Source organism: Gopherus flavomarginatus, chromosome 1 (genome assembly GCF_025201925.1).
Source record: "Gopherus flavomarginatus isolate rGopFla2 chromosome 1, rGopFla2.mat.asm, whole genome shotgun sequence".
Taxonomy (NCBI): Eukaryota; Metazoa; Chordata; order Testudines; family Testudinidae; genus Gopherus; species Gopherus flavomarginatus.
Window position 1 is genome coordinate 89,316,890 of NC_066617.1, and position 14,269 is coordinate 89,331,158.

At 38.6% G+C, this 14,269-nt stretch overlaps 1 protein-coding gene across 1 annotated transcript in view; it reads left to right on the forward strand.

Annotated features, from left to right (window-relative positions):
* The window catches only part of CFAP54 (cilia and flagella associated protein 54), a 191,924-nt gene that overhangs the window by 165,562 nt on the left and 12,093 nt on the right, over positions 1–14,269 (forward strand). Inside the window, exons 55-59 of the mRNA XM_050935964.1 lie at positions 127–327; positions 1,128–1,339; positions 11,754–11,939; positions 12,710–12,816; positions 13,650–13,818. Of these exons, the coding sequence (XP_050791921.1) occupies positions 127–327; positions 1,128–1,339; positions 11,754–11,939; positions 12,710–12,816; positions 13,650–13,818 (875 nt within the window). The remainder of the gene's footprint in view (positions 1–126; positions 328–1,127; positions 1,340–11,753; positions 11,940–12,709; positions 12,817–13,649; positions 13,819–14,269) is intronic.

Here is a 14,269-nt window from a genome sequence, read left to right on the forward strand (position 1 = left end):
AAATTCCCTTTTGGTGTGCATTTTAGTTTCTTTCTGCTGTGAAGTACACCTTAGCTTTAAAACTTGCAAATTGGGAGGTTGAATAAAATGGGTGCGAGTTAGATTTAATTGTTTTTGCATTTGCAGATGGATATGAGGTTCGCTATAAAAACCTTATGGCCTCTTCTATCAAAAATGAAATCATACAAAGTGAAAAGGACCAAATAGAAAGTGAAGGAACAGAATGTAATATCTCCAAGGACATCCAGAGGAAACAAACTATAACATGGGTCCATTTAATCCGCTACCATAATTACTTAATAAGACATAACATGAGCCCTCTCTTTGGTATGAACTGTAAATTTTACTTTTTTTTTTTCTTGATGCCAGGGGAATTAGGGGAATTATTCTCTGAGACTAACTCCAAAGTATCTGATACTGAGCGTGATTCTGAGCTCTTTTGCACTGTGTAAATCAGGAGAAACGTCACTGAAGTCAATGGGGTTATGCTAATGTAAAACCACTGTAAATGCCTACCATATTATGTCTCTCTTGCATCACTAAATGGGTCTCTTGAAATGGATTTCTCATTTTTATTTCAGTAAGCTATTTCATTTTCAAACTGCTTTTAATTATGGAGGCCTAAGTAAATATTCGATTATCAAGGTGATAGTGAGAGTTGCAGTTAAAAACATTACATCTCAAGCTCCAGGGGTAGCTTTGTTCCGTCTCAGCTGTTATCTCAGGGTAAGCCCTAACTGAGCTCCTGGGGGAGATGGATTCTTCCTTCCACTGAGCAACTCTTAAAATAATCACCTCAAAGTGTTTCTTTCTGCAAGCGCCAACTGGGAGGTAGGTGCTCTAGTCTGTCACAGAATTGTATGGATTCTTAAGCTACTTTTGTTATGTTTGTTCAGCTACAGACAGCCCTGGTCCATGACTGTGGCTTCGAAGGTGCTACAACAATTCAAATAAACAATAACAATTAAGAACCATCAGTTTAGGAATTCTGCAAAAAAAATGTACAGATTCATTGCTGAATTTATTTAAATTTATTATATGTTTTAGATTTATAAATGCCAAGCAGTCATAGAAAGTCTATATTTCTAATTAGCAAATGGTAAATTAATGATTTTCTCTTTCCAAAGCTGTCTCCAAATCAACACCTGGATCATTTTCTATGGAAGATGCACTGTTCACTTCTGTTTTTGATACAGGAGTTGTTCTACGTTTAGCAGAAATGCATTTTTTCCTTAAAAAACATCTGTATATTTATTCAACATGTTGTCTTGAAGATTTTCCAAAACAGCTGCAGTTTTTAGAAAAACCAGGTGCTAGTCTGGCTGCTGTTCCTGTCAAGGTATGTTTTAAAAATTATTTCCCTGTCATGCTTGCATGACATGCCTTTCACTCATCATTCAAGGATAGCTTCGTGGACTCTCCAAATATTCTGTTTCTTACCAGCTCATCTACAAGGGTGAAATTCACACCAGTGCACAGGGCTAGCACAAAGCCCATGAAACACTTAAGTCCTATTCAAGATTTTATTTTATTTCAAGATTTTAATTTTTGCACCGGCTTTTGTGCTGATCCTCTGCACAGGAGTGAATTACATCCAATGTACATTGTGTCTATAGCATGAAAAATAGTAGCAATTAAACAATGTTATTTTAAATGAAAATGTCAGTGTTATTTGATAGAAGACCAATACTTTTGCCTTATCCCTTGGTCAAATCCCCATGCATCACACCAAAAATACCACATATTCAGATTGTAAACACCTTCTATCCTGTCAGAATTGTATGTTTTGTATATATGCTATAGGTTACATAAAATATTATGAAACATTTTCTTCAAAAAATTAATTCTATTTATTTGTCTAAAGAGGACACTGCAGAGGTGTTTAGCTCCAGATTTAACTTATTTTTAAAGGTGTGTTACAATTGTAAATATGCATATTAGACCAGCTGAGTTGGTAGTTTTAGAGTCAGTCCTTTCAGGACTGAAAGGTGGCAAACAAACATGGCAATTAGTCCACTCCAGATCTCACAGTCATAGAGTTTAAGGCCAGAAGTGACCATCAGATCATCTACTCTGATCTCCTGCATATCAGAGGCCAACAACACAAACCCAGCACCCACACACTAAATCCAAAGTATTACAGTCCACAGGAGCCTAAACTATTATGTGAAACAGGCAGAGCATGGGAGGGGCTGACATATACCAATGCCCAAGGTCCTTGCAATGGAAGGGAATTGATAAGTGAAATATACACAGATTATCTCAGTGGGTGAGCTGTGCAACATGCTGCAGAGAAAGGAGAAAAAAACCCCCAAAGTCACTGCCAGTCTAATCTAAGGGAAAATTCCTTCCCAACCCCACATACAGTGATCAGTTAGACTCTGAGCATGTGAGCAAGAATCAGCCAGCCAAGCATCTGAGAGAGAGAATGCTCAATGCCTCTTTGTAGCCCTGGCCCGCCCATCAGTATCCCATCTCACATGACTATCTCTGATGCTTTAGAGGAAGTAGACCAAACAAAACCATCCAAGAATACATTCCGGGGGTCCTTTCTTGAACCCTACAGGAGGCCAGCAGAAGCCCTGAAACATAAACTTTTAAGAACATAATATATGAATTGCAAGAGACCCCCCCCCCAGGTCTGTTGAGCCCTGTCTTCCACCATCACAAACAACTCCATCATACAATCCCACTCATACATTTGTCCATCTCTCTCTTAAAACTAATCTAGTTTTTTCTCCCCACAACTCCTATTGTGAGGATATTCTAGAACCTCACTCCTTTGATGATTAGTACCTTTCTGATTTCCATTCTGAATTTGTTTATGGCCAGTTTATATCAATTTGGTCATGTGTCTACATTGTCCTGTAGCTTAAATAGCCCCCCCCCGGTGTTTATTCCCCAACCCCACCCGCCTGATGAGAGCAATCATATACCCTCTCTAAGCCTTCTATTTTCTAGTTTAAATAAGCTAAGCTCTTCCAGGAGAAACAAAAATAGGTCTTGAACTAGGTTCCATGATTGCAAAAGAAACTTTAATAAAATAAGGGAATTAGGGAAGTTGACTGAACTGAAGAACTCAAGCATCTGAATATGAAGAAACTTGAAATTAGTGTAAGTCAAAGTTGCAGAAACTATCTGAAGCCTTGCATCCAAAGCAAGGGGAAGAAACTCGTAGGGAAGTGTTGCAGACCAAACTGGATGAACAAGCATCTCAACAGATTAAGAGAAAGCAGAAGGCCTACAAGGAATGGAGGAAGGGATGGATCAGCAAGGAAAGCTAACTCTTGGAGATCAGAAAGTGTGGGATAAAGTGAGAACTACCAAAAGCTAAGCAGAACTGGATATTGCAAAGGAAATTAAAACCAATAGTACAAGGTTCTGTAGCTATGTAAATAAAAAGAAAACAAGTAAAGAAGTGGGACTACTAAACACTGAGGATGGGGTGGAGATTAAAGATAATTTAGGTATGGGTCAACACCTAAACAAATACTTTGCCTTGATTTTTAATAAGGGGCAATGGCAGGGTGTCTGATGGGAGCAAGAGTGTGGCAGTAGAAATTACCACATCCAAGGTGAAAGCTGAAGCAAAACCCAAACAACTTAATGGGACAAAATCAGAGGGCCCAGATAATCTCCATCCAAGAATATTAAAGGCACTGACATATGAAATATTAAGACCAAGAGCAAGGATTTTTCATGAATCCATAAACTTTGGGGACATATCCCAGGATTGGAGAATTGCAAATATAATACCTATATTTAAGAAAGGGGGGAAAAGGTGATCTGGAAAATGATAGGCCTGCTAGTTTGACCTCAGTTGTATGCAAGGTCTTAGAACAAATTTTGAAAGATAGTAATTAAAGTCATAGAGGTAGTTGGGATAAAATACAACATGGTTTTACAAACAATGGATCATGCCAGACCAACCTGATCTCTTTCTCTGAGAAGATAAGATTTTCTAGACAAAGGAAATGCAGTAAATCTAGTTTACCTGGATTTCAGTAAAGCATTTGATACAGTTCCACATAGGAAATTGTTAGTTAAATTGGAGAAGATGGGGATTAATATGACAACTGAAAGGTGGGGAAGGAACTCGTTAGGAGACCTTAACCTATCGTACTGAAAGATGAACAGTCAGGTTGGCAGGTGGTTACTAGTGGAGTTCCTCAAGGATTGATTTTGGGACCAGTCTTATTTAACATTTTCATTAATGACTTTGGCACAAAATGTAGGAGTGTGCTAATAAAATTTGCGGATGACACAAAGTTGGGAGGTATTGCCAATATGGAGGAGGACCGGAATATCATACAAGAAGATTTGGAAGACCTTGAAAACTGGAGTAACAGAAATGGAATATTTAATAGTCATGTGACAGGTTGGATCATAGAAACCCCCTCTGGGACTGCCACCTGATGTGCCGAGACTACCTCTGAGCCCATTTTTCCCCGACTTCAGTGCCCTGCCTGGTTTGAGTCAGACATGCTAGCCTGCTAGAAACACAGACCGAGGTCTGAACAACATTCCCCAAAGGCTGCAGGCTTAACTGAAAACAGCTTAAGAAGTGTTCCTGTCTCCAACACTCAGATGCCCAGCTCCCAATGGGATCCAAACTCCAAATAAATCCATTTTACCCTGTATAAAGTTTTATATAGGATAAACTCATTAATTGTTTGCCCTCTATAACACTGATAGAGAGATATGCACAGCTGTTCCCCTCCCCCACAGGTATTAATACATACTCTGGGTTAATTAATAAGTAAAAAGTGATTTTATTAAATACAAAAAGTAGGATTTAAGTGGTTCCAAGTAATAACAGACAGAACAAAGTGAATTACCAAGCAAAATAAAATAAAACAGAACACACAAGTCTAAACCTAGTACAGTATGAAAACTGAATGCAGATAAAACCTCACCTCAGATGTTTCAATAAGCTTCTATCACAGACGGGACACCTCCTAGTCTGGGCACAATCCTTTCCCCTGGTACAGTCCTTGTTCCAGCTCAGGTGGTAGCTAGGGGATTTCTCACGATTGCAGCCACTTTTGTTCTGTTCCACCTCCTTATATAGCTTTGGCACAAGGTTGGAATCTTTTGTCTCTCTGGGTCCCCACCCCTCCTTCTAAATGGAAAAGTCCCAGGTTTAAGATGGATTTCAATACCAGGTGACATGATCACATGTCACTGTAAGACTTCAAGCCTTCATTCCTCCCAGCCTGACACACAGGAAGGCCTGCAAGCAAACAGAGCCATCCACAGTCAATTTTCATGGTTGATGGGAGCCATCAAGATTCCAAACCTCCATTAATGGCCCACACTTTGCATAATTACAATAGGCCTTCAGAGTTATAGTTCATATTTCTAGTTTCAGATACAAGAATGATACATTCATACAAATATGATGACCACACTCAGTAAATTATAAGCTTTGTAATGATACCTTACAGGAGACCTTTTGCATAAATCATATTCCAGTTACATTATATTCACACTTATTAGCATATTTTCATAAAATCATATAAAGTGCAACAACATGCACTTCGAACGTAGGGACTAACAACAAAATTTTCTGCTATAAACTGGGAATGTATCAGTTAGAAGTGACAGAGGAAGAGAGAGACAGGTGTATTGGTCAACCACAGGGCAACTATGAGCCGTCAATGTGATGCAGCTGTGATAAAAGCCAGTGCAACCATAGGATGCATCAGGTGAAATATTTTCAGTAGAGACAGAGAAGAGTTATTACTATTATACAAGGCATCTGGAATACTGAGTGAAATTCTGATCTCCCATGTTTAATAAAGATGAACTCAGACTAGAACAGGTTGAGAGAAGGGCTACTAGGACGCTCAGAGGAATGGAAAACATACCTTATGAGAGGAGACTTAAAGAGCATGGCTTGTTTAGCCTAACCAAAAGAAGGCTGAGGGAAGATATGATTGCAGTCAGGGAGGGAGAGGAGTTATTTAAGTTAAGGGCCAATGTTAGCACAAGAACAAATGGATAGAAACTGCCCATTAACATGTTTAGGCTTGAAATTAGACAAAGATTTCTAACCAACATAGGAGTGAAGCTCAGGAACAGCCTCCCAAGGAGAGTATTGGGGGGCAAAAAACTTAACTTGTTTCAAGACTGAGCTTGATATGTTTATGGAGGAGATGTATGATGAGGTTGCCTCTAATGGCATATGTGACTGCTATCAGCAATATCTCCATGCTGGCCAGAGATTGGACACTAGATGTGCAGGGCTCTGAGTTACTACAGAGAATTCTTTTCCAGAAAAAAAGGGTCTCTGGCTGCTGGGTCTTGCCCACATGCTCAGGGTCTAACTGATCGATATATTTGAGATTGAGAAAGAATTTCCTCCAGGTCAGATTGGCAGAGATCGGGAGGAGGGGGAGGTGCTCATCTTCCTCTGCAACATGGGGCACTGGTCACTTGCCGGTTTGAACTAGAATAAATGGTGAATTCTCTGTAACTTTTAAGTCTTTAAATCAAGTTTTGAGCACTTCAGTAGCTCAGCCAGAGGTATGGGTCTATTTCAGAAAAGGGTGGGTGAGGTTCTGTGGCCTGTGATATGCAGGAGGTCAGACTAGATAATCACAATGGTTCCTTCTGGCCTTAAAATCTATGAATCTCCTCTCATAAGAGTCCCTCCATGCCCCCAGTCATCCTAGTATCTCTTCTCTGCACCTGATCAGAATTTTTACACTGTGTTCCACATGAGATCTAATCAGTGTTTTGTACAGTGGCATTAAGACTTCTCTATCTCTTCTGGAAATGCCTCCTCTGATACATCCTAGGATTCCATTTGCTTTTTCAGAGCCTTGTAACACTCGTGGCTTGTAGTCATCCTGTGATGGATCAACATATCTAGGTCTCTCTCCATCTCTGTCACTTCCAAACAATGAACCCCAGCTTGCAGCAGAAATTCTTATTAGACTCTAAATCCATGACTTTGCACTTTGTAATATTGAATTTCATCCCTTTAAGGTCATCAGGATTTTCCCATATAATATTCTGATCATCTTCTGCATTGGTGATGCCTCTCAACTTAGTATCATCAGTAAATTTAGCACACAGTTATATTTGTGCCAAGGTCAGTAATAAAAAATATTGAATAAAGTTGGTCCCAAGACTGATCTTGAGGAGCTTCACTAGTAATCTCCCTCTTCACCTTTCGGCACAACCTGTTGCCTTCTCCACTTTAGCCAATTCCTTATCTACCTTACACCTTCTTGTACCAATCCCCATCTTCTCCAATTTAGCTAGTAATTTCCCATGTAGTAGAGTGTCAGATGTTTTACTTCAGTCCAAGTATATTAGATCTACTGCATTTCCTTTATCTAATAAATCAGTTATTTTCTCAAAGAAGAAAGTCAGGTTAGCCTAGCATAATTTACCTTTGGTAAACCCATGTTGCATTACATCCCCATTACCATTTACCTCCATGAACTTAATTATTCTTTCCTTCACAATTTGCTCTAAAACCTTGCATACTACTGAGGTCAGACTAACAGGTCTGTAATTGCCCAGATCACTTCCACCCGTACCCCACCCCTTTCTTAAATATAAGTACAGTGTTAGCTATTGTCCATATGGTATTGCCCACAAATAGAATTATTAAATATCCTTGCCACTGGACTAGCAATTTCATGTGCCAGTTCCTTCAGTATTCTGGGATGGAAATGATACAGTCCACCCCCACCCCCAGTTTGAGCACATTAAGCTCTTTAAATTTTCCTTCCAAGTCACATGTGGTAATTTCCATTTCTATATACTCATTTTCATCAGCCGTGTTGTAGTCATGCCTGTGTTCCATATTATCATCTTTACTGAAAACAAAGGCAACACATTCATTTAGATTTTCGGCTATACCTAGATTATGTGTAATCCCCTTCCTATCCACACTGCATAGAGTCCCAGCCTCATCCTTCCTTATTTTCTTTGTATTTATATAACTAAAAATCCTCTTGTTATTTACTTTCCTTGACATGAGCTAATTCAGCTTGACTTTTAGCTACTGTCATTTTATTCCTACATTTTTTAAGCCTCCAAAATGTAGCTTTCCTTGCTGATCAATCCCTTCTTCCATTCACTGTAGGTCTTTTGCTTACTCCTAATAAACTCTTTGAGGTGTTTATTCATCAAGCTGGGTATGGAGCTTTTCCCTACAAGTTTTTCCCCTTGTTTGAGATGCAAATTGGAGATTGTTTTTGTATAGTTGATTAAAAAAAATTCCAAGCCTCAAACCTAAATAAAGCTATTGTGACAGACCCAGACCAGCAAGGTACAGGAGTCTGGTAGAAGGCAAATATACTGGTCACTAGATGAACAATTTTCTGTTCCCTGAGTGACCAGAGCAGGGGCTGCCCTAGAGCAATCAGGAACCTGCTAGAACCAATTAAGACAGACAAGCTAATCAAGACACCTGGAGCCAATTAAGAACTTTCTAGAATCAATTAAGGCAGGCAGGCTAGTCAGGATACCTGGTTTAAAAAGGACCTCCCATTGTTAGTAAGGGGGGCGTGCAAGGAGCAGGGAGTGAGAAGATGGGCTGCTGGAGGAGTGAAGAGTTCAAGCATGATCATGCTTCAGGAGGAAGATCTTGTTGTGAGGATAAAAACCGTGCTGGGTGAAGGCCATGGTGAAGTAGCCCAGGGAGTTGTAGCTGTCACACAGCTGATACAGGGAACATTGTAGACAGCTGCTATCCACAGGGATCTGGGCTGGAACCCGGTGTAGAGGGTGGACCCGGGTTCCCCCCGTCCCCCCAACTTCTGATCAGACACAGGAGGAGTTGATCTGATCTGTGAGAAACACCAGAAGGGGAAGTCTAAACTGAAAGGGATCTGGCCTGTCCCTGACCCACTAGGTGGGACACAGAGACTGTGGGGTTTGTTCTCTGTTTCCCTCATGCTAGCCAGTAATGAGGATAACTGAGTGGACGGCAGGTTTGAGCCACTAAGAAGAGTGGCCAAACTGAGGGCTTCTGTGAATCCCTGAGGCAAGCAAATCTGCCTCTAAGCACAGGACGCACCAAGGTAGAGGAGGAACTTTGTCAAACTGTATACTCATATTATATCATTCACAACAAGTTTCAACAGTTGGAAGTGTAGGGTCTACAGTAACGATGCCATATATACACAAAAAGAACAGGAGTACTTTTGGCACCTTAGAGACTAACAAATTTATTTCAGCATAAGCTTTTGTGGGCTACAGCTCACTTCTTCAGATGTTAGTCTCTAAGGTGCCACAAGTACTCCTGTTCTTTTTGCAGATACAGACTAACACAGCTGCTACTCTGAAAGATGCCATATATATTGATTTTAGTCTCTGAAGGTTCAATTTAAAGTTAAGCATTATTTTCTTCCCATCCTACTCCTCACCTGAACAGGAATAACAATTACCATTTTAACATTAAAACAACAGGTTATTCTTTATGGTTAATTTTACTGTCCATTCTTCAATGTTTTCATATAATCCTGCAAAAATGTGTTCTTACCCATCTGACTTAAACTGCTTTTATGAAAGTAGCTCTTTAGATTGGGTGAACTTTCTGTAATGTAAGATGGCATATCATTACTGAGTTCCCAGCAATGAAGAGCTAATTGTGCCACTGAATAAACGACACCTCTACCCCGATATAACGCAGTCATGGGGAGCCAAAAATCTCTACCATGTTATAGGTGAAACACCGTTATATTGGGGTAGCAGTGACAGGGCTGCAGCGGTGATTCAAAGAGCCTGGGGCTCCAGCTGCAGGGAGCCCAGGCCCTTTAAATCACTGGCGGAGCCCCACTGCTGCAGCCCCGGGGTAGTGGCAGCAGGGTTCCGGCGGTGCTTTAAAGGGCCCGGGCTCCCCGCAACAGCCAGAGCCCTGGACCCTTTAAAGCACCGCCGGAACCCCGCTGCTACCGCGCTATATGCGAACCCATGTTATATCGGGTCGCGTTATAGTGGGGTAGAAGTGTATGACTATATGGTATGTGATCTTTATATCAGCCATCATGTATCAAAAATTATTTTACTCAGTCTGCTCTTCTTTTGATATAATTAGTATTACACTGTCCTAGAATAATCAGCTCCAGAGATCACTGTTATGTTCATGATGGGTGCAAGCAGCATAATCATGTATTAGTTTCACTGTTGTAGACAGCTAAAAAGCATAAAATTGTTTGATTTTTTTTATCAGCTCAAAGCTTCATTGATTTTTATAACAACATTTTAGAAGAGTTAATCATTCAGTAGGTTGTATGCATTATTTTAAAAAAATTGTTCCTGTAATTTGATACTTAAACCTCAGCGTTTTTTTTCACTACAAATAGGTAGATGACTTATTGAAAGGATCATTATTATATTCAGGATCTCATCACTTATGCATGTCTGTATAACTTTTTTAATCTATTGAAGCTTTTTTCTCCTCTGTTGAACAAAGAATCCAAACAAATTACGTCAAAATTTCAAAAAATGCTCAAATAAAATTGTGTACCTTTTTTGAATTTTTCATGCTTACATTTTATATCACTCTGTAACCGTATGTAGGACAAGAAGTATGTAAGACAGTAGTTTGTTGTTTACAGGATTTTGAGAAAGTTGAGTTGATAAATACCAATGTCTGTAGTCCAGCAACCCTCCAGTCTGACAGGCAGAGCTGTGTCATTGTTCTTCTGAAAGGTTCAATGTGATGTAAACAACAACAGATGATGTTGTACAATTAAAAACAAAATATGCCACACAATCCTGTGTGGTACATTAGAAATATAGACTATAAAAAGAAATTTCTATAAATCCTTAATTAAACTGTACAACATAGACCAGATATTGCAAAATCATAAAGATATCAGAAACTAAATCCCTATTCCCAGGCCCATATTAAAATATTCTTGTGATTTTGTTGCATCTCCATGTTAATATGTGTATATGTGTATAAAAAAGGTTTATTCAGGCATTGAGGGCTCAAAAGTGTCTTAGTCAGAGCCTTGTATTGTGGATGGTGATGAGTTCATGGACACAGCCAGAGCACCAAGAGATACTGAGGAACCATGTATAGTGTGGGGTACCACAGGGACAAAGTCTGCTTTATTTTGCCAAGAGAACATTGTGGGTATGTCATGGGTGCTTAATGTGTCAGGGTGTTTTTATCCTTTGGATCTGCATGGCCAAGGATCCAATATCAGACCATTTTTTGTGGCCAAGCGGTGAAGTCACTACTGTAGTTGTTAACATATATGGAAGTGGATTGAGTATCTCAGCATTGGATTTCCACATGATCATCATGTCAAATAATTTTTAGCAAGAAGGACAAACCATCAGGAGCTTGGAACTACAGATTTTAATTACTTCACTTTTAAAAACTCTTCAGTTTATTCATGACAAAAAAAATCTCATCGTATGAACTCTTAAAAAAGCTCAACTGAGCAAAATGGGCATGACTTCTTTTAAAGCTGCATATTTACTTGAATAACTATATAAAGTAGTATATTTATACAGCAGTGGATGTTATAATGGGACTAAAAAGACAGTGAAGATTGTAGATAGTGTTGCAGTGGTTTTCAATCATTTTACATTTGTGGACCCTTAAAAAAAATTTTAAATGACCCCTTTGGAGATCTTAAACTTAGTCTGGGGACCCCCAGGGTCCACACACTCCAGGTGGAAAACCACTGGTCTAAAACTAACTGCTAGCCAAGTTAATTTTATATTGGGGAAAAAATTATAAATCTTTACTTTGGTTTATATTTGTTTTTCAGATGTCTCTAGAAATTCTTGGAGCCCCACATAAGATGTCCACAGTGAGAATAGCCTCCACTGTTTCTTTTTGCACAGACACAGACATTCAGCTAGACAACAGGGCAACGATTGCTCCAAACAAGGAACTTTGCATTCAGTGGTACATTCCATCTCTGGAGAAATCAACAAAAGATATGGAGACTATGGTATAATTACAAAATGAAAGAGTTGGATTGGAGCTTTTTATTAAAAATAACAAAGTGCATTTAAGTGCAGTACTTGAAACTTGTATAAATCATATATACATACAGTGCATGATGCCAAACGCATGTAATTGCCTGTGTATGCAACAAAAAATCTTAATCTATTTCTTAGCAATAGATGATCAACTACAAAAGAAAATTAATTCAGCTAGGATTAAGGTTTACCTCCTAACTCATCTTGTTGGTATTACTCCATAGACTGGGTGATTGTGCTTGCTATGTGGACCATAATACTTTGATATAATAAAATGACTGACACACACACTGGGGCAAGGAAGAAGCTTCAATAGTATCATGTCCCCTAATCCACATTCAATAGAAGCCCTCTGTTCAGTTTGATGAAGGTGAAGACTTTGTGGGTTTTGGAATGTGTGGTTGAATGGGGTTAGGAAGTAGGGGTGCATTCGGGGTAGTCATGCCCTGTGACAATCTTTCAGACCCACAGAAATTATTTACTTACTTAGTGGTAAAACCTACAATAATCTGGATGCTGTACAAAAAAATATATAGAAAGAAACAACTTCTGCCCCCAAAGAATTGACAATCTAAGGTCCTTAATCTGCAAACACTTTTTCCATAGGGGCTTAACTTTATTCACATGAATAGTCCCACTGAAGTCAACAGAGATATTAGTTTGTATATTGTTATTGAAATACTTTATGTCTGAAATACTAGTACTGGCTTATACCTTACATATTCCCATTTCTTTACAGGTTTTGCTGCTTTATGCTTACAATACAAAGTATGTCAAGATTGTCAGCATCAAGACTTTCAATTCAGCCAATGTGTTTTCTGGTCACTTGTGGATTCCACTGACTAGGTAATTAATCACAGACCTTGTTATATTACTACATGCTATAACATGTGTAATGTCTACTGTATGCATAATTTGTGTCTTGATCAAGTGACTGCTCAGAAATATAGCTTAATATTTGAAGGCTATAATAATAAGTGTGGAGATCAGTTGTGTAGGGTGCTACAAGGGGGAATAGCTAGGAGTAATGAGATAAAATTAGGTAAAATAAATTTTAGGCTGAATATCAGTACACTTTGAGATATATCAGAGTGTGGATAGACTCCCAAGGAAAGTAATAGAAGCAGTATTGTTTGAGCAATGCAGAATTGGACTGGCGGAAGCACTGGAGAACATTGTGAAGGGAATAGTCTTGTAGGTGAAAGGTATCACTGCCCATCAAAATTCAGAAACTTCCTAATTTTGTTATACAAACTATAGCAATATTTTATGTATTATTTCAAATCCAGCCCAGATCATCAAATTGTTAAACTAAACTGATGTGTTTTGGCATACAAAACACACAACATAGCAACAAAGGCAACAGAATGACAATGGCACAAAGGAGAAAATATTATTTTTGAAGTATGTTTCTTCTTACCATTTCTATTGTGGTTCTTTTAAATCACAAAGTGCCTAATACTGCATTCCTTCACATCTCATATTTCCATTGTCTTCAGTGAAAGTTTGGTTTGTGCAAAACTGCAGGATCAGGCTTGAAAAGAAAGAAACCATCATAGTAAAACTGTGTGAGAAACAACTCATGTCAATTTGTTTATGTATGGAAATAAAAGTACCATTAAAGCATTGTCAAATATATAGCTGCATTTTGTAACAGATACAACATTATTCTTTTTTAGAATTATTTCCTTACATGAAAAATTGTCTAATGTGAAACAGCAAATTGAAATTTTGGTGCAGTCATCTACGAGTTTTCCTTTACAAGAACAAAGTGAAAGACAGAGACGAATGCCTTCAACAAAGTCCAAAATTAATCTTGTAAAGGTGGAACTGGATGAAAAAATAGAAGTAAGTGAGGATAAATTATGCTCAGGATTCTAAATACATCTGATAGTGTGATGTCTTAGATGTTTATTTTTGGAGGAAATGGGAACGTTGGAAGAAAAGACAAAAACTGAGACCTCCTTCAATTACATCAATGAAGGTTGAAACATTTTCACCCACCTCACCTAATCTTTTAAGTTTGTAACTTTTTTCCTTTCTTGTCAGGTGTGCCTGGCACTTTAAAAATATAAAATATGCTCAGCTTCCCTGAAAATAAAGGCCACATTCTCAGATGTCTAAATACGACTGTAAGCACCTAACTTTTTTAGTGATCTGTATTTGAAAATGTTGGCCATGGAATTATACTAATATGAAGATCAATACAAAAGCTCTTTTGACAAAATAGCATATACATCTTCAGTGCAGAATGGGCAGTGTTTCGATTCTAAAAAGAGAACCTTCCAATAACTGAGTA